Genomic DNA, 20,246 nt, shown 5'->3' on the forward strand with positions numbered 1-20,246 from the left:
GAGCAGCGAGAACTCGGCAGACAGAGGAGACCAGGAGGCACAGACAGCGACGGAAAACCAGAGAGCGCTAAAGCGTCCGCGCTAACGGGGCTCCGCAGACTCCACGTGCACGCGTCCCGGGCCCCCTGTCTTCGGACCGCCAGGCTCCCTGGGTTCCCTGAACGGAACAATCTGGGTCCAAATAACGGGCCCAGGCAGAGGCCGCGGGCTGCCAGGCCGTCTGCAGCTGCAGGATGAAGGTGGGCGCGGTCCCCAAGGAGGAGGAAGGATGCCTCACGCCCGCGCGGGGGAGCCGGCCCGGACACAGCTCTGAGCAGGGACAGCTGAGCGGCTGCAGGACCCGCAGAGCCTGGGAAAGACAGAGCTGCGTGCGGTCCCGAGATGCATCTCCACACCTGCACCAGGCGTGCCCATGGCCAGGCTCGTCGGAAAGCCAACCACACATGGGAACCATGAGTGCGTCCCACGTGGGAGGTGTGGCCCCTCCGCCCCTCAGCAACCCTGGGAAGTAGGCCTTACGGTCATCTCTCCACAACGGAGAAAACGGAGGCTCAGAGACGTTAGGGAGCTCGCCCGGAGCAGCCCGGCAAGGAATGAAGGAACAGGCCTCAAACCCAGGCCCAGCTCCCTTCCAGCTGAGAGGCTGTGGCAACAGCCCCAGGACTTTCTGAGTCCTGACCCCGGGTAACTCGTCCCAGCCCCCACTTTGTTTCTAGTGAGGTTTCAAAAACCGAGTAGAAATAATCGAGAAGACCGCGCTTAGGGAAGAAGGCCGGGGCCGGGAAAGCACATCACGACCGTCACGGACTTGCACTCTGCCGATTCCGGACCACGAGCAAACAAAGCGCCACAGACGACCGCTGTCATTTCAAAAGCAAGAGCGCCCGAGCGCCGAGCTCCGTGGACAGCGTGGCCCAGCGGGTAAACAGCAGCCCGCCAAGGGGCCGCGTGCCCGGGGAAGGGCGTTCCGTGCTGGAGGTCTCGCCGTCCAAAGGCTGGCGCTAGACTCAGCCCACCGGTCCCGCCACCACGTTCCCGCGCGTCCTTCCTGAAGAAGAGGATCCTGAAGGCGCAGACTTGCAGGACAGCCTTCAGCACAGAATTCCGACGAAGATCTATAACCACGGCTTAAAAACAAAGAGACTTTGCTTCCTCTTAAACACACGTTTTTTTCAGTCCGGTCCAGAAGCGGCAGACGTGGGTTCAGCCCCGCTGCTTTCCCTCTGAGGCGGGCCCTCCCTCCCTTGCTGAGGGACGTGGCCAACCCCCCCCAGCGATGGGAGGTCTGACATGGGGGGGGGCGGACAGGCCGGGAGAGACGCCCTCCAGGGGCTGGCTAATTCCCAGAGATGAACGAGCCTTCCACCTGCAAACACCCAATCTCGTGGTCCAACCGCCTCCTTCACGCACAAGCCAACCCTCCCCTGCCCTGAATCCCCCTAGGACGGACTGCAGACACCCCCACATTTCTCAGAGTCGCCGCTCCTAAGCCATGGCCACCTTTCCTGTGGAAAACACTACCTGGGCTCCAGGCTATGTAGCCCCATGCTCCATCCGTCCCCCGCTCCGGGGCCGTGCACCCCCATGCTCCATCCGACCCGGAGGCCGTGCACCCCCGCTCTCTGCCCCGCCCCAGGCCAAACCTGGCGCTTCCCTGTGGCCCTTCCTCTTGGGAAATGTGAATGTATTGATCTCCCCAGGTCTTCACTCAGCCACCTCTGTAGGCTAAAATCTGGGTGCACATTCAGACGCAGCCCCGCTCATGCTGAGCCCCGCACACTCGTGGCCTGAGCTTTGGGGGTGCCCCTGACAGAGGTGCCCCTGACGGGCCTCGTCCACACCTGCCCCTGCGTGCGGAACACCTCCTCCGCACTGGCCCCCACCATGGGAACGCAGACACCCTCCTGCAGCTGAGGGATGGACGAGCCTGGGGGGTGGGTGGGCAGTGTGGGCTGAGCCCCCAAAGCTGCAACCACAGATCCAAACAGCAGGAGAGGGAAGACAGGGGTTCTGAGCCCCAACTTGCACCTTGACCCTCCCCGGCCCCAGCCTGCTGAGAAACTCAACACTGCCAACAGCGGACACGTGGCTGAGACAGCCCACCAAGTCCACCCGAGCGTCCAGGGAGGACGTCCTCAGATCATGGTGTTGCCCACGGACACTCCCCCAAGTGTCCCTGGGTCAGGCCCTGCGGGAAACCCGGAGAAGCCCCATCGGACAGACGTGAAGGTCAAGGAGGACTTGGGGGCGGGCGGGGAGGGTCAGCGTCTGTGTCACCCAAAGAGCCTTGTCTCAGAAGCTCGAAGGCTTTGCACCCCGTTCCCGTCCTGCCTCTGCCCACAGGCAAACGACACACGAGGCTTTGCGGGGTCCCATCTGCTGTGCTGGGCTCAGCCTCCTGGCCCACCGCCCCGAGCTGCCCGGCAGGTGGGAACTCGGGACCCCAAGCTCAGCTCACAGGGCAGGGAGGGGCCTGGGCCCAAGGAGGCTGGACCCACCCGGGGGAGACAAGCGTCCGGGGGGTCAGGCTTAACTCACGCTGCTTCTCCTGGAGGGCGCTGGAGGTGCACGGGGCGCTCCCGTCTCCTGCAGAGAAACAGAAGACACATGAGTGGACTCCCATCACTGTCGTGGACGCTGGGGGCCGCATGGGGCTGCTGCCGGGCCCCTCCCGGAGCTGGGGGTGGGCAGAGGTCCCCTCCTGCACCACAACACAGGGAGCCAGGATCATGGGGCCTGGCCTCTGCCGGCCCAGCCAAGGCACCACCTCTGCCCCCAGCCTGGGGGCCGCCGGCCCTTCCCCCATCCCCACACTGTCGGTCCCCAAGTCCTGTGGGGTCTGTCGCCGAGACCTGGGCCCCACAGTGTCCACCGGTGTCCCCACGCCTGGCACAGTGCTTCTCAGCCGCACACGCTCCCCATGTGCGCGACTCCGGTCGAGCTCCGTGGACCATGGAAATAGCCTCCCCCACCCAAGAGAAGCCGTTCTCGGCAATTATGAAAGTCACAGAAACTCTGCATTGACAATGTGGGAAACACTAACAGACATAAAGAAGGAAGAAGTTATCTCATGATCCCGTCACAGAGAGAAAGCCGGTGATATGCCCTCACGCCCGTCCTTCCAGGCTCTTCCAGACGCATCGTCGGGGCCTGCCGAGGTCACATCCGCAGGGCGGGCGGGGCCCCTGTCACCTGTCCCCGAGCTGCCTCCCGGAAGGCATCGCAGACCACAATGAAGCACAAAATACACTTTCTGTACCTCACGTTCGAGCATAAGCGATTCCCCAACCAAGTCACAACACCTGTGAACATCCTCCCAGGGCGTGAGAAGAACGTTCTGCAGGGGATAGATCATGGCTGACTTTAAAACGACCATGCTGGAGGGAAGATGCGAAATCCCGCCATCGTACTTACGCCCACAACCAACATCTCTGGGGTTGAAGCTCTTTGTGCATTTTTAGTGACTTCCCTGAAATCACACAGCCACGGAGGGGAAGCCGGGTCCACGGCAGGGAAGGGTGGGTGCTTGCCAGAGCTCAGCCTCCGCCTCCGGTCACCAGACTCACGCCTGGACGCGCGCTCTGCCCAGGCCACTCTCCCGCCCGTGGGCCCACAGCGGCTCCCCTTCATCGCAGCCTGAGCCTGGCAAGCAAGCCTCTCGGGAAAGCGGCCCCTGGGCGCCTGCTCAGGCTTCTCCCACCCCAACGGCCAGCACAGGGCCGGGGTCAGCAGAGGCCGGCTCCCTCCCTCGAGCCCACTGCTCCTCACGGGATCGCTCAGAAAGGAGACCAAGCCAGAGGCCCCAGGAGCCCCCAGACCCAGCCGGCCAGGCCCCAGCTCACGGGGGCCCAGGCGGTCAGCGCTCACATCTAGCCCACCAGCCGAACGGCCCTCGGCTCTGCCCTCTCTGCGTCTGGACCAGCTGAGGGACGGCAGAGAAGTGGCCCGACCAGGGCTTGGGGAGTGAGGTGGCAGCTCCAGGTCCCTGGGGCAGGACCGTGCCCACAGATCGCAGCCTCCTGAGCAGGTCAGTTCCCTGAAGCAAAGGTGTCTGCCGCGTCCCCAAAGACCCCCATTCTCGAAGGCGTGGTTCAAAGCCCAGAACGCCCTTTCCAGGCAAAGTGACTCTTCCCTGCCCTGCAGAACGCAAGGAAGCTCAGCTGGGAAACCCTGCACCTCCCGCCAACCATCCAGGGGCTGACGGCAGCCTGGAGCTGCCTCCCCGCGAGTGAAGCGCCCCAGAGCACCTGCAGCCCCTCCCCCTGCCCGCCAGGGCCGCCTCCTCAGCTCAGGTCCTCAGGGAGGCCCAGTCCACCGCCTCCCTCCCCTCCGAGGCCTGGACCTGAGTGCTCACAGAGGCTGCCAGGACCAGAGAGGGGAGCCGCAGAGCTGGGCGCGGGCTCCCACTGACTCGCTCTCGCTGTGTGACCTAAGGCAGGTCACCCTCCCTCTCTGGGCCTCGTTCTAGCACGGTGGCCCAAGCTCTCGGGTCCCCATGCACACTCAGGTGCAAACACCTGTATGCAGACACTGGGCCCTCCTGTGCTAGTACGTGGCCCCTGGGCAGGTCACTCCGCGTGCCTCAGTCTCCACCCCATAACCTGGGGAGCTGGTGCTGCCCACCTCAGGGGGCGTTCATGCGTGGAAAGCCCTGAGCACACAGCCAGGCACGCGGCGAGCGCTCAGCAAGTGGGTCCTATCTGCTTCCCGACTCCCAGCGACTGGGGCAGGATGTGTCCCCGTGTCTGTCAGGATCGCGGGCAGAGGACGAGAGACAGAGTCACGGTCACGCTGTGTGGGGCTCAGGCCAGAGCCTGGGTGCGAGGGAGGTCAGGCGAGCGCAGGGGCCCGGCCTCACAGAGGAGCCCGCTTGCAGCATGACAAGGCGGCCACAGTGGCGGCTTCCCCATGCTGAGCCTGCAGATGCCGCAGGAGAGAGGAAGACCACTGCCAGGCCCGCAGGTCAGGCGGAGACCGGCGTCCCGTCTGAGCCCCATCAGGCCCACGGGGACGTCAGCTCCCGCCTCCCAGAATCACGGGGCCCAGCGTGGAGATTAAGACCCTCCCGCCTTCCACATGCCCAGAGTGGAGGGAGGGGCTGGGGGGGGACACGGGAGGCCCAGGGGGGACTCATTCCCACCCAGGGGCCCCGGGGACGTGTGTGGCACAGCCACGATTAGACGGTGCCCCCTGCGCCGCGTCCAAGGAATCCCGGGGCTGTGGCAGAGCCTGGCCTGGGCGGGAGGCCCATTTCCCGGGGAGGAAACCGAGTCCCGGAGAGGCAGAGCCCAAAGCCAGTACTTTGGACGGCTGCTCTGCCCTGAGACGCCCTGGGGAACGTGCCCCTGATCCCGGCCCTCCCCCACCCAGGCCCCGTGGGCAGGTGCAGGGGAGGAGACATCCAGGGAGACAGGGAGGGGGCGGGAGGCAGCCCCAGTGCACGTTCTCTCCCCATCCCACCCGGCTGCACTTACAAAACACAGGTTTGAAGATAAAATTACTCAGATCTGGGAACACTGGCCCCCGACCCAGGGCCCTTCAAAGCTTTGGCGGCAAGCCCTGAGCACAGCACACACGCAGGGGCGTCCCCTGGGCACCTACTATGTGCGAGGGCACGGAGCTGAGGGACAGGCCGGTCTGACTCACGACCGTCCTGTTCTCGCACCAGGCCCTAGGGGTGACTCGCCTGGGCAGTTTCTGAGCCACTGACACCATAAAACACTTTCATTACCAGAAACGGAGCAGGACTTGTATCCCGGGCAGGATTTCAGTGGCCGTAATGCCGGGTAGGGAGGTGGAGCGGGGCTGCAGAAGCCGGGGGCCGGGGAGCAAGGGTGCAGAGCTGGAGGAAGCCAGGAGGGGGGTCCCTGCAAGCCAGTGTCCCCAGGACACACATGGGTCGCCTGGGAGGAGGGAGGTCAGGAGGGAAGGCAGAGCCAGCCCCAGGACCGTGGCTTTATGGCTTGCCTACTGCGTCCCCACCTGCTCGATCACCGAGCTTCGGCTCAGAAGGGTAAAGTCGGTACCCAATGTTTACATCTGGCCCCTCCAGACACCCCGGTCTGCCGGGGGCTCGTCCCATGACCCCTGCCCCATCCCATGACCCCTGCCCCGTGGGGGCTCCTGGGATGGCTCAGGCAGTGTGGACGGTGCTTCCTCCGGGCGAGGGGGTGTCCTCAGGGAGGCTGGGCTGCCCGATGCTGGTGTCTCCCGTGGTGAAGCCTGAGCCGGGCGTCAAGGGGCCTGGAGAGGCCACGGATCCGACCACGGGGCAGGAAGGAACCGGCCGCGGGAGGAGGTAAAGCCTGGAGCCCTCCCTCTTCCCTGGCAGGGCTGAGCCCCGGCTTCTGCCCTTCCTGCCGGGCAGGCTCCTCAGAGGAGGACGACGAAGCAGCTCGGCTCTCGCTGCCCAAGGAGACCCCACTTGGCCGCACGGCCACACCTCTGTCCCAGCCTTCTCCAGTTTGCAAATTGCTGGAAGCCCCAGCAGACAGGACGGGCCGTGCAGTGGGCGGAACGCAGTGCAGGGCCCCGTCTCCTCCCCACAGATGCGGTTTCCCCTCCCCACCCCCTTCCAACAAACCAGCCCCCCCTCCCCCCCGGGATGGAGAGAAGTGTTTCCACCACACACCTGCCTCACGGAGGCGGGGAAGCATTCGGACAGCCGGGGCCTTGGGGAGGAAGGCGCTAGGCGCCCTTCCCCCGCGGCAGCCAGGAGGGCAGAGCTGACGCCCTGGGCTTTGTCAGCCACCCTGGAAGCAGAGCTGAGAGAAAGACCCCCACCCTCCTGCTCAGGGCGCCCCCCGCACATGGAGCCTCTAGCGTCTGCTGAGCGGCAGGGTCAGGACTCCCTCATGACCTCTCACCCGGCCCCCTGCACCCCTGCACACATTCCCAGGCCCTCCTATAGCCTTCTTGTTGGCTTCCAGAATGAACTTTCTAGAAAGTGCTCCTGCTTGAACTACCCCATGGATCCCCAGAGCACCCCCGGGACGGCCCGGACTCCTTCCCATCCCAGGCCTTCAGCTTCAGCGTCCCCTCCCCACCGCTCACTGTCCCCAGCCCCACACCTCGCACCCTGACTTCAGGCAAGAGGAACCCTGTGTGCTTCCCCCATCTCCTTGCTGCTCATCCCTCCTCTGCATCTCTGCACCTGCGGCTCCTTCTGCCCGCCTGGGGCCCCCTCCTGGGTCTGTCCAGAGCCCAGCAAGGCCTCCTGGCCCTGCATGTCCCTGCTCACGCTCCATGTCCCACGGACCCCACTGTTGTGAGGGGTCAGCCCACTGGGCTGTGTCTGCCCACCCCTCTGCAGCCGTCAGCATGTCCCCAACTCACCCCAGCACGGAGTGAGTACCAGCATGCGTGAGCCGAATGCACAGAGAGGGAGGGAAGGCATGAATGTGCCGTGAGCCCCTCCCTGCTTCGGGTCCGGAGAGGCAGGGCTGTACGCAGCAGGCTGGTTGGCACTGCACACAACAGCCCCCCTAAGCCATACGGGGCAGGGCGGAGGCGGTCTGGGAGAGGCTGGGCCTCAGGAAGGCTCCCGGAGAAAGTGCTCACAGTCAGCAAGCAGCCACCTGGCAGCTTTGGCTAGAGCACCGGATGAGCAGGAGAGGAGGGGGAGCATGGCCTAGAAGTGAGGACTACAGAATGGAAGACAGCCTTGGGATCGGTCTGACAGCCCCCTACAATCCGTGGTGGGAGCCGGCCACGGCTGTTTGATTCCTGCGACCATGGTGAGCTTACCAACCCCGGACAATTACATCGGCTGAAGGGAGGGTGCGAAGCTCACTGATGGCCTCCGTGCCCGGCTGGGGGATTTACCCTTCACTCCTCAGACAAGGAAAACCCACGTGCCGGCCTCATCGCAGAATGAAGTCACTGGGTTTACAGAACACTGGGGCTGAACAGAAATGGTAAACAGATAACATGATCCAGGCTTTTTCTCCTGCCCCAAATCCCTAGAAAATGACACCAAATATTTTCCTAGGAATTGGTCTTTAGTGGTACTATAAAATAAGAAGGGGGTGTCCTTGGCAGACCAGACATTGTCAGGCCAAGTCCACCAAGAGGTGGACAGCAGAGAGAACGGATGGGGGGAGATAGGGCTGGTGACAGGGTTTGCAGAGCCCACACAAAATGAAAACGTGGGGACCTTTGCTCGAAAGTACTAAGAATTTTAAGATGGCAACAGCAGAGCATAAAATCAAGTGTGAGACCCTTGTCAGCGTGGAGCTTCGTATGACTTCGAAGGTCAAACGTCCCTAACGCCGACTGAGGAGAGAGGAAGCCATGACCTGCATCCTGCAGAGGAAGGAAGGCCTGTGGCCAAAGGTGGGGCAGCTCGGGGGGAGAGCAGGCTCCTCGATGGAAAACCCAGGAGCAAAGGAAGCTTTTGCACCTGCCTGGGCATGCTCATCCTCCTCCCAATACCCGCTTGTACCGAGCAGAGGCATCTGCCTTCAGGTGTGGGAAAGGCTGAACATTTGAGGAATGGGACACCCTGGGAAGCTAAAAATACCAAGAAGAATAAACCAGAAGCTAATATCAGCCAGGAGCATGTTCTACCCTCCCCGATAATTAGATGACAGTTGTTTGCAATAAACAGACACATCACATCACCCAGCAATAGGCTGGGATAGGGGGAAGTGCGACTACTAAGTCAGATTCACAGACAGTATCATCCAATATCACAGGAAAACTGACAGTGTGGAAGAAAGATGCCAAACTCAGTGACTGAGGGAGGCGAGTCCAGGAAAATGGATCTGCGGACCCCTTGGCCAGCTAGTGGCATCATAATGAATGGCCCTCAGATTTCAACAATCGCCATAAGGACCTAAAGGGTAGTTAAAACACATTCAGTGAGTCTGGGAGGGGGCTCCAAAATTCACATTTCTGACAAGTGTCCAAGTGATGCTGATGCTGTTGGTCCAGGGACCACTCTTTGAGAACATTATCTAGACACAGGTCATAAGCCAGAGTCTGAGAGGAACGATGGGGAAAATAAAATAGCTCTCTGGAAAGGCAAAGGCAGAGAAGGTGGTTGGGGACACCTGGGCAGTGCCTGCTTCCCTCCTGTCAATAAGAATGTGGTCTTGATGACACCATTTGTTCCTAAAACAAGACTGTAAGCAGTCCCTTACGTGATAGCTCATAGACTGTTAGTATAAATAATTCTGAAAGACATATGCAAACTCTGAGCATAAAAGATTAGCAACATGGCAAGGACCAAGTGGAATATAGCCCAGGAATACATATGAAAATCAATCATAATAATAGAAAACAGGACAAAACCCACAGGATCATCTCAATAGATGCAGAAAAAGCATTTGGCAAAACTCAACACCCTTTCATGATAAAAGCACTGATCCAACCCAGAATCAGAAGGAACTTCCTCAACCAGGTAAATGACAACTACAAAAAAAAAAAAAACCCAGCTAGCATCATATTTAACAGAGGAAGACCAAAACTCCACTGAAGATTGGGAACAAGACAAGATGTCAGCTCTCACCATTTCTATTCAGTATTATATTGGAGAATCTAGCCAGGGAATTCAAGCAAGAAAAGGAAATAAAAGGCATCCAGGTTGGAAAGGAAGAAGTAAAACTACCTGTTTGGAGATGACATGATCTTGTATATAGAAAATCCTAAGGAATCCTCCCCCAAAAATAAACCTAATAAATGATTTCAGCAAAGTTGCAGGATACAAGATTATACACTAAAATCAATTGTATTTCTACATACTTGCAAATAATCCATAAATGAAATTAAGAAAATAATCCAGTTACAATCAAATCAAAAAGAATAGAATATTTTGGAATAAACTTAACAAAACAAGTGCGAGACTTGTACCCTGAAAACTACAAAACATCACTGAACGAAATTAAAGAACTAAAGAAACAGAAAGACATCCCATGTTCATCGATTGGAAGACTAAAATTAAGATGGTGATACTCCCCAAACTGATTTACAGATTCAACACAACCCCTATTAAAATTCCCGCTGGGTTTTTTTTGCAGAAATTGAGACACTGATTCTAAAATTCACATGGCAATACAAGGAATACAGAATAGTCAAAACAAACTTGCAAAAAAGAGCAAAACACATGGACTCCTGCTTCCTGATGTCAAACTTACTACAAGGGCACAGTAATCAAGATGATGTGGTGCTGGCCTCAGAGTACACACATAGCCGTGGAATAGAATTGAGAGTCCAGATATAAATCCATATGTTCCTGATCAATTGACAAGGAGGCCAAGACAATTCAAGAATTGTCTTTCCAGGGCGCCTGGGTGGCTCATTCGGTGAAGCATCTGCTTTGGTCTCAGGTCAGGATCCCAGGGTCCTGGGATCAAGCCCCATATCTGGCTCCCTGCTCAGTGGGGAGTCTGCCTCTATCCCTCCCCTCTACTCATGCTTTCTCTCTCTCGCTCTTGCTCTCTCTCAAATAAATAAATGAAATCTTAAAAAAAAAAAAAAAAGAACTGTCTTTCCAATAAATGGTTCCAGTACAACTGGTTACCCACAGGCAAAACAATGAAGTTGCCCCTACCTCACACTCTACATAAAAATGAACTCAAAGTGGATCAAAGACCTAAATGTAAGAGCTAAAACTATAAAACTCTTAAGGAAAAACAAAAGGTAAATCTTCATGACTTTGTATTAGTTGATGGTTTCTTAGATATGGCCTCAAACACAGAAACAATAAAAGCAAAAATAGATAAATTGGACTTCATCAGAATTTTTAAAATTTGCACTCTAAAAGGTATTATCAAGAAAGTGAAAAGACACCCATAGAATGGGAGAAGATATTTGTAAATCATATAACTGATAAGGGTCTAGTATCCACAATATATAAAGAACACTTACAATTCAACAAGAGAAAGACAAACAACCTGATTTTAAAATGGGCAAAGGATTTGAGTAGACATTTCTTCAAAGAAGATGAACAACAATGAATAAGCACATGAACGTATGCTTATCATCATCCGTCATTAGGGGAATGCAAATCCAAACCATAATCATATGCCACGTCGCACCCACTAGCATGGCTATAATCAAACAATAGACAATGACAAGTGTTGACAAGAACGTGGATTAGTCTGAACTCTGGTACAACACCGGTGGGAAGGGAACGTAGCAGCCCAGCACTCCCAGTCATGGGTGTGTGCCCAAGAGAACTGGAAGTGTGTCCCCACAAAAACCTGTACATGAACACTTACAGCAGTGTTACTCATAACAGTAAAAAAGTGGAAACAACCCAAATGTCCACCAGCTGATGAATGCATGAACAGTATGTGGAACTATTATTCAGCCATAAAATGGAATGACATTCTGGTTCATGCCACAGCACGGATGAGTCTCAGAAACACGATGCTAAGGCAGACAGCAAATACAAAAGGCCACATATTGTTGGATTCCATTTATATGAAATTCGAGGGTTTTGAGGAGGGAAAAATGGGGAGTGACTGCTGACAGGTATGGGATTTCTTTTTGGGGAGATGAAATGTTCAGGAATTAGGTAGTGGTGATGGTTGCTCAGATTCATGAATATACAAAATATAAAGAAAGCATTGAATTGTATACACTTTAAGAGGGGGGATTGTATGGTATGTGAATTATGTCTCAATTTTAAAAGGAACTTGGCAGGACCTGCTTTCCTTGGACAATGTTAATAATGGCAGCCCTGTGCTTCCCAAGATCACTGGACTCAAGCTCGCTCCTGTTCTGTGTCATAATCTCACTTAGGGATCTCTGGCTAATTAGCCCACACTGAGGTGCGTGGGGTCTATTTCCATCCACTTCTAACCCACCAGGAGACTCTGAAACTTAAAAGAACAGGAAGATAGAGACCTTACAAAGCACAGAATGAGTCCATGGCACCTATGATATATATCAGGTTGTTACGGAAAAAAACCAGAGGGCACGAAAATGAAAAGATGATTGCTTAAAAAAGAAAAAAAAACAACAAACTCCACAGAAGAGCTGAGCAAAGGAATGGCAACAACTGGAGAAGACAGGACCGGTGAGCTACGGATGGGGTTAGAGCCGAGGAACATTTCTAGAGCCCAGCAAGGACCAAGAAATAAGAATAGGACAGGCAAGGTGAGACCCAGGTCTGGCATGTCTCTAAGGTAAGTCTGGAAGGGGAGAGAGAGAAAGAAACACCTCAAGAAATAATAAAAAGAGAATGTGTGTGTGTGTGTGTATACACACAAATATGCACGTATTACATACACTGCACTGTATATAGATATGTGAATACATTGTATTATATGTTATATACAGAGTGTGTGTACATAGTATCTGTTAGGTCTTATTATATAGTACAGATTGTGTGTATATCGTATATATTATACATCACGTGCTGTCAGGAATGCGGAGAACGTGAGAGCGCGAAGCGGCTTCAGGCGTCTGGGCAGAGCCAGGCAGGAGGCTACCGAACAGCTGACTCAGGAGCCCCAGGCAGAGGTCATGGCTGAGACGGACTTGGACTCACCACTGAGGGCGGTGGAGACTGCCCAGGCTGGTTTCGAGGGCAGCCTTCTCCTGAAGCGTCCTCAGGGCTTCTGCCGCCCAGAGTCATGCCCGGGTCTCCCTCCCGAGGCCCCACGCTCCACGTCCTCCTGCACGGGATGACCGTGGCCAGGACCCTGCTCCTCCTTGGCTGCCGGAGGCCGTGCCCACACTGAGCACGGGGGCAACCCGTGTGTGGCTGACTAACGGCTGGCCGGTGAAATGAATGCGTGTGTTCTGCTCTGTGGATGAATCACACCGTCCCCAGGGGCTGGAGACACAGCAGGTTCCCTCTCCTCACCCTCCCCTGCTTCCCCCTGCTCCCCACTGCCCACGGGGAGGAAATAGCATCAGCATCATAGCCCTGACCCAATGCACCCCTCCCAGCGAGCCCGCCAGGTGCTTGCCAGAACGCACTCGTCCCGGGCTTATGATGACCCGGGACGGAACGCACTTGGCAAGTCCTGACTCAATCCTCACAACACTCGTACTAGCCCCGCTCTGCCCACGAAGAAACAGAGGTACCAGAGGTACCGTGAGCTTGCCTGGCCCACAGAGCCAAGTTCGTGCATGGAGAGTGCCCCAAGCTCTCCCTCCGCTTCCCTCCCCCTGCCCTCCCGGCTCCTCTCCTCGCCCCTCCCCAGCTCCCACTGTGCTGAGTCACATTCTCGGGGTACCAGGGGGCGGGGTGGGAAGAGGATGGCCAGATGGGCCCTGAGTGCAAGTCTGGGCTTGTCTTATGGCTACTGAGCACTGTCCTGGGGAAGCGGCAGGAACCTGTGACCCCTTCTGGGCCCCTCCAGGGTTTGGGGTGAAGGCAAGAGCGGGCCAAGGGTCCGTCTGCAAATGCGCAGCTGTGACAATGGGGGTGTTGCCTCTGGACGAGCCCTGGGGACCAGACTCGGGCCTGCCCTTCCTGGGAACATGCCAGTAGCCCAGGGCCTTTCTGTTACGACCTGACTACTCTGCAGAGGCCCTGAACCCTGCCTCGGTCCAGCTGGGGATCAGGACAGGACGATCTGAGCACCATGCTGCACCAGCTCGAGGACCTCGGGCAAGACACAGCTTCCGTGAGCCTTGGGTTCTTCCTCTGTAGAATGAACAGCACCCCTGGTGTGTCCTTTCCTCAGGACGGCTCTTGGGCATGGGGAGAGCTCCAAGCCAAGGGGGCGGAAGGGGCTCGAGGGAAGCGGCTACGGGCGAGACGCCAGCACCGAGTCGGCCGCCAGCAAGACGGCCCTTCTCTTGGGCTGGGCCAGGACCATCTCACGGAGCGCCCAGCCCGTGAGTGAGGAATGACGAGAAATCAGGAAGAGGTGCTATATGGGGTGGGAGGAGGGACGGGGAAAACTAGCCTGGGGACAACACATACGCAGTGAGCACCCTGGACCCCCTGCGGGGTTCTAGATCCCCAACTCGTTCCCGAGTGACCTTAATCCAACACAGCGCCTCTCTGATTATACGGCCTTCCCTGCCCCTCAAAGCCTGGCTTCCCTGACCCCTCTCCCCCTGGGCCCAGAGACCCTCCGCCCAAGCCTGACCCCTTACATCTTGTCTTGTCCTGAGTCACCATCACAAAGCAGCGGCCCCAGGTGAGGCACCTTGGTTCTGCCTCCCGAACAACACAGTAGGTGGTCAACAAACATTCGGTTAGTGATGCGAAATGGCCAAATGGGCAGGATGCCCGAGAGGATGGGCCTGCTCTGTTGATAAGCTCCTGGCCCAGCTGGCCTCCACGAAAAGCCTCGTGGATTAATCCCCAGCCGCACACCCTTCTGCAACCACTCAGCCGCTGGAGGTTACAGTCCACCCTGCTCCCCTTTCCGGTTCCTTCCCAGAGGTACCTCTCCTGCCACCCCAGCTTAACCAGCTCTGCCCACACCACAGGCCTGGCTGTCCAAGGAGCGTGGCCCCCGCCCCCTGCCCCTAGGAACGCGTGCCCCCGGGTGGTCATCCCATGGACAACGGAAGCTCAGCTGCTCCGCACAGAAAGCCCCGCACGAGAGCCAATGGGGGTCCCTGCAGGGCACAACGTTCAGGGACCGTAGATTCAAACAGGGGAGGCGCCCAGAGAGAAGCGAGACTCCTCTAGAAGACCCGCGTTCTAGCCGCGGTTGCCCACACTCCGGCCCCCCGGCAGCACGCTCCTGCACACGCCCCAGGCACCCAGAAGCAGAGGCTCACCCTGATGCTCCTCCAGCTTCCCCATGGTCTCCATCTGCTCCGCCAGGTCGTTGGAATTCCACTGGCTCATCCCGATGAGGATGGCGTTCTTCCCTTCAGCCACCTCCTCTGTGGGCGGAAGCAGAGCCGGGCGTGAGCACGCGGGCTGTGTCCAGGGGACCCTACCCACGGAGGCCGACTCCCGCCACTGAAGGTCTGTGTTTGTGGACATCCATGACACCTTCCGGAAGCTTCCACCGTGAGCAGGCATTGCTGCTGAGCCCTATGGGGCCCCCACAGGCTGCGGCCAAAGAAAGGAATGAGGGGACGGCAACGAGAGGGGCTGAAAACCCCATTCGTGTCTCCATTCCTGCCACAAGAGTGGTATTTCCTGAAAGGAAGTGTGTCTGAAGGAAAAGGAAAGCCATGCCCCTAGCTCGCGGTTTTTCTTTGGGTAAGTTACTTGACTTCTCCGAGCCTCAGTTTTCCCATCAGAAAAATGGGTGTGGCAAGGTCCAGCCCGCAGAGCTGCCGTGAGGATTCAATGAGGTAATGGGGTAAAGGTCTCAATGCATAGGGAGTGCTGGTTGATAAAGACAGTAAGGTTATTCCTCCACGTGAGAAGGGGGTTGCCACCGGTACTTGGGGTTTGAGTGGGGCAGGAGCAGCTCTGCTGTACCTGGGAGAGCAGAAGACATCTGGCTCTGAGCAAGCCTTGAGCTTTACAGAACCCTCTTGGCTCTCACGTCTACCTTAAGAACCCAGTAATGCCTCCATCCTCCCCAACGGCCCCCTCAACCCCGTCCCCATCTGTGCCCTTCCCCAAAGGGCTCAGGGATTGCTCCGAAGGAGTCAGTGGGGCCATATTCCCCAACCACACTGAGCACAGGCCCCTGGGTCCCCCACGTCATCTGGTGCAGTCCCCTGTCCCAGAGAGGGGCATTTCCTCTAGAACAAACCCACAGGCATCCGCTGGCCCTGCTGTCAAAGGGATGGGCCTTCCTGGCGAAGAGCGCTGTGGGTAGACATTAACGGGCCGGTGAGGAGAACCCTCAAGCTCATGACAGCCGTGAAACGGGGGACAAGACCCATTTCTCCGCCCAAGATGGTGCCAATATGGCGGAGCGGGAGCGTGGGGAGCTGTCCAGAGTTCTGACCATTCCCGCCCCCACTTCCTGCTGGGACACATGCTCCTGCCTGGCGAATTCGCCCAGCTGATGTGTTCAACCACGTTTACAAATGCTCACTCTGCACTGAGACCGTTTAAGTGCTTCACAAACATCCCCCCACTTGATCCTCCTAACAATCCCCCAAAGGTAACGATCATTATCACTTCCGTTCTATAGACTCGGAAGCAAAGCTCAGAGCAGTTCAGGACCTTGCCCAAGGCCACCGGCTAGACCCACGATTTAAACCCAGGTGCACTGTTTCAAGAGCCCTCCAGTCCCGACGGGCTGCCCTGGACATCCTGTGTCGGCTGCCCAGCCCCCCAGCCAGGCGCCACACGTATGCCCTGACCATTCCCCACGTGGGTGCGCTCCATCCGGGCACACATCGACTCCTGTAGGCAGCGCTGTGCTCTGGGCAGACCCCTGGCCGGATTCCAGTCCAGACCCTGCCCCACGTGTCCCTCAGCTGTTCCTGTCCTCGTATGTCTTCCATGGGGCCCTGGTTCCACAGCCCTTCGCAGCAAGCTGTCCTGAGGACAAAGGATGAGACCCTAAATGCGCAAAGCTGCAGGGGCCCACGTGCGGTCAGAAAGTGTCAGGTGGCACTGCCCTTGGGGGAGCAGGACTGCCAAGGGGTTAAAAACTCAGCTCTGGGGTTCGACGGACTCTCTTCAACCCTGGACGCACCATCTGCTGGCTTTCGGACCTCGAACGGTAACGTGTGTTTACGAACCTCAGTCTTTCTCACTGTCAAACCGCATCGCGGCATCAGGGACTGCCCTGGGGTTAGAGGAGGTCAGGAAGGTGTCTGCGGGCATGACGACCACAGGGCAGAGCACGGGCCTGGAGAACAGCCCGTGAAGACAACAGCACACTGCCCCGACTCTCCGCTGCCGTCTGCCCTGGGGCGTCCCGTCCGAGGGGCAGGCGGTGTAGGCAGGATCGGCCTGCGGCCACCTTGAGGGCCTGGTCTCCCGGCTCGGTGTCCCAAGCACACAGCTGTTCACCTGCTCGTGCAACCTTCACTGCTCACCAGCCGGGTGTGGCGTGAGACATGACCCCCATCCCACAGGAGTCCAGTTTTGTGAGAAAACACAGCGGTGGGTCGTTCTGACGCAGTAGGACAGTGAGCTAGGGCTCCTGGCCCAGGGCCGGGCATCCAGCATCACTTGTCTACACATCCGAGTCCCGCTTCTTCCACAGAGCTTGAGCACCGCCCGGGCTGTGTGCGAGGCGGTCAGAGCCCCCGGGGCCCCAGGGCTCAGCGCGGAGGTCCCCTCCTCTCCTGGCCCACGATCCCACCCCGGGGTTTGTGCGAGGCGGTCAGAGCCCCTGGGCCCCCAGGGCTCAACACGGAAGCCCCCTCCTCTCCTGGTCCACGGCCCCCCCGGGCTGTGTGTGAGGCGGTCAGAGCCCCCGGGGTCCCAGGGCTCAGCGCAGAGGCCCCCTCCTCTCCTGGTCCACGGCCCCTTGGTCTGTCTCTTCTTTCCAGCAAGCGCACCATCCTCACAGACTTGCCGCTGTGTCCCTGTGCTTGGCGTCGGCCCGCCCCATGCAGCTCAGCTCTCACCTGTGCCCCCCCAGGGCTCCCCCCATTCCTCTCAGGCTACAGCAGTCTCTGCCACGCTGTCCCCCACCACCCACAGCAGGCCTCGCTCTGGCCATGTGCTCCGCTCCTGCTCACTCACTCTCTGGGCTCAGGACCTCTCCGTCCCCGTGGGTCCTTCTTGTGTTCGTCCTTCTCCGTCTGGGTCTCTCTCTCAACAACCCCTGGTTCACTCCTGGGGAGCCGCCCTCCCTCACTCTGCTTTCTGGAATCTTCCATGGCCTTCTCGCGCTCTCTGCCCCCACCCACCCCTCGACCCGCTTTCTCCCCCTCCCTGGGCCTCCCCTCCGCCTGCTCTCAACACTCAGCCGGGGCATTTACTCTGCCAACAGTGGGCTCCTCCCCGAGAGGACACACACGCGTGCACACACACCAGGGCTCTCGTGCCGCTCTGTTGGCTCTGCATCCCCTCACTGTGGTATGTGCCTCCTGGCAGGGCCCACGGAGGCCACGAAGGGCTGGTTGGATGAATGCCCTGGTTATTGATTTCGCATTTTGATTTCCGGAGGCTGCTCCCTGCATGCTAGTCCTCACCCCCAGTGACCTCTGGGGCGGACGGTTTTGCACCTGCTTCACCCCCACGGAGCCCCAGTCCCTGCCCAGACTCGGTGCTGGCACCACAACCCCAGCCCTGACCCCGGACGGACTGGGACCCTGACCCAGGGCCAGGACTTCAGAGCAGCGAGACTCCTTGTCCCGCACAGGGAGCCTCCACCTCCAGCTCACGGAGCCGAGGACGTGTCACCTTCTGCAGTCACGGGCCCAACGCCGCCCGTCACCCCTGCACCCGGCACCAATCTCCCAGGACCTAGATGAGCCCGGCCCCAGGGCCTCTGGGTTCAAGACTGCACACCTTCCCTGGTGCTACGTGCCGCTGCCCCCACCACGGCCCTCACAGGGGCCCCACTCAGCCCATCCCAGACACCTCGGGGCAGCTCCGTGGCCCTTGTTTCCCCTCTCCCACGCCTGGATGAGAGGCAGGGCCGGGGTCAGGAGTACACCTGTGGTTTGCTTCTGTGAGGGCCCCTTTGCCTCCCCCATGGCACAGCGTCCCACTCATCCCTGAGACCAACGACCCCACCCCTGCCCTGTGTAACACAAGGGCCCGGGCCCCAGAGGCTCGGCTGGGGTCAGACACTGGCCAGTCACCGGCCCAACCTCTGTCCAGGCGGCCTGCACCTCCGTCCACTACCTTCCCTCCCACTGGAGGCTGTGCCCCCACAGGAAAACCCAGATAGAGCTGTGCCCACATTCTCCACGAGACCCACCGTGGTCAGTTAAATGCAATGGTTATCCCATCCCCTTCACCGTGAGAAGCCAGGGATTGGAGCAAGGAGCTGGGTGTCCGCAAGACTGAATGCAGCTCTCGGGCCCAGCCTCCTGCCAGGAGGGGAGCAGGGAGTCTGCTGGTGCTGGGCACAGGGACAACAGAGAGCAGAGGAGACAGAAGACGTGGCTGTGGCAGAAACCTCCAACGTCCCACCCGGAGGGGGCTCGGCTGTGCTCCCCATCAGGCTACCCAGGCCAGGTGTGTCCTGAAAACAAACCCCGGCTGCAACCCCCCAGCTGCCCCCTCAGCTGCCCCAGCTGCATGCCCCCAGCCGCCCCGGCTGCACCCCCAGCTGTCCCGGCTGCACCCTCAGCCGCTCCAGCTGCACCCCCAGCCGCCCTGGCTGCATGCCCCCAGCCGCCCCGGCTGCATGCCCCCAGCCGCCCCAGCTGCACCCTCAGCTGCTCCAGCTGCACGCCCCCTAGCCGCCCTGGCTGCACCCCCCCAGCCACCCCAGCTGCACCCCCAGCCTTCCAGCGCACAACCCTGCAACCGCTGAGGCTGGGCCTGCTTGTGCAAGTTCATAGTGAGGTGCAGGCTGTTGTCTAGATGTCAGGAGAGGGGTCTAGAGAAAGCAAGCATCTCCAGGGAAAAAGGCGCGGGCCTCCTGCCCACCTGCTCACCCCACCGCATTCCCTTAGATCACGTGGGGGGTTTCCTCTACTTTTAACAGCGTCACTGAGGTAGAACTGACCTCGGTAAACGACACATATTTAAAAGGACAACTTGGAAAGTTCCAGCACGTGGACATCCATGAAACCATCACCCCCAGAGTCTTCTCCGGCCCCCTCGAATCCCTCCTTCCGGGCCCCAGGCCACCGGCCTGCTCCTGCACTAGACATGGCACACTCTGGCGTTCTGAGTACCTGGGGTCACGGTCCCCAACGCCCTCTGTCCACCCACCTGCTCCCACTCGGAGGCCCCCCAGTGCCTGCACTCCTGGCCGGTTCCTCCTCAAGGCCGAGCCGTGTCTCCCCACACGGATGCCCCACGTGTGTGCGTGCACTCACCCGCCGCTGTGCGTCTGGGCCGTTTTAGGTTTGGCAGCAGCACATACAGCCGCTGCGCAGGCTCACGGGTGGACGCGCCCTCTCCTTCGTCCTGGGTACACACCTGGCCACGAGAGGGCCGGCGCCTGGGGCAGCAATGACCACGAGTGCAGAAGAGCTAGAACCCACCCCCACGTGGCTGTACCACGGCCGCGCCCTCCAGCAGCTTGCATGTCCCAACTCCTCTGCATCCGGGTCAGTCGAGGTAACAGGTGTGGGGCAGCATCGTCCTCATGGGTGCGTGGCAGCGTCACACCGTGGTTCCCCGCGGGCTCGTGGCGGCGTCACGCCATGGTTCCCCGCGGGCTCGTGGCGGCGTCACGCCGTGGTTCCCCGCGGGCTCGTGGCGGCGTCACGCCGTGGTTCCCCGCGGGCTCATGGCAGAGTCACACAGTGGTTCCCCGCGGGCTCGT

General features: G+C 59.0%; 2 protein-coding genes across 2 annotated transcripts in view; one reads left to right on the top strand and one right to left on the bottom strand.

The window, feature by feature from the left end:
• The window catches only part of PIMREG (PICALM interacting mitotic regulator), a 94,652-nt gene that overhangs the window by 33,506 nt on the left and 40,900 nt on the right, over positions 1-20,246 (top strand). The gene's annotated exons all lie outside the window — the stretch shown is intronic.
• Positions 1-20,246, bottom strand: part of PITPNM3 (PITPNM family member 3) — an 85,323-nt gene that overhangs the window by 28,977 nt on the left and 36,100 nt on the right. The window contains exons 5-6 of the mRNA XM_081806016.1: positions 14,701-14,808; positions 2,539-2,586 (exon numbers count right to left, since the gene is read on the bottom strand). Of these exons, the coding sequence (XP_081662142.1) occupies positions 2,539-2,586; positions 14,701-14,808 (156 nt within the window). The remainder of the gene's footprint in view (positions 1-2,538; positions 2,587-14,700; positions 14,809-20,246) is intronic.

Source organism: Leptonychotes weddellii, chromosome 15 (genome assembly GCF_054177405.1).
Source record: "Leptonychotes weddellii isolate Sample4059 chromosome 15, ASM5417740v2, whole genome shotgun sequence".
NCBI lineage: Eukaryota > Metazoa > Chordata > Mammalia > Carnivora > Phocidae > Leptonychotes > Leptonychotes weddellii.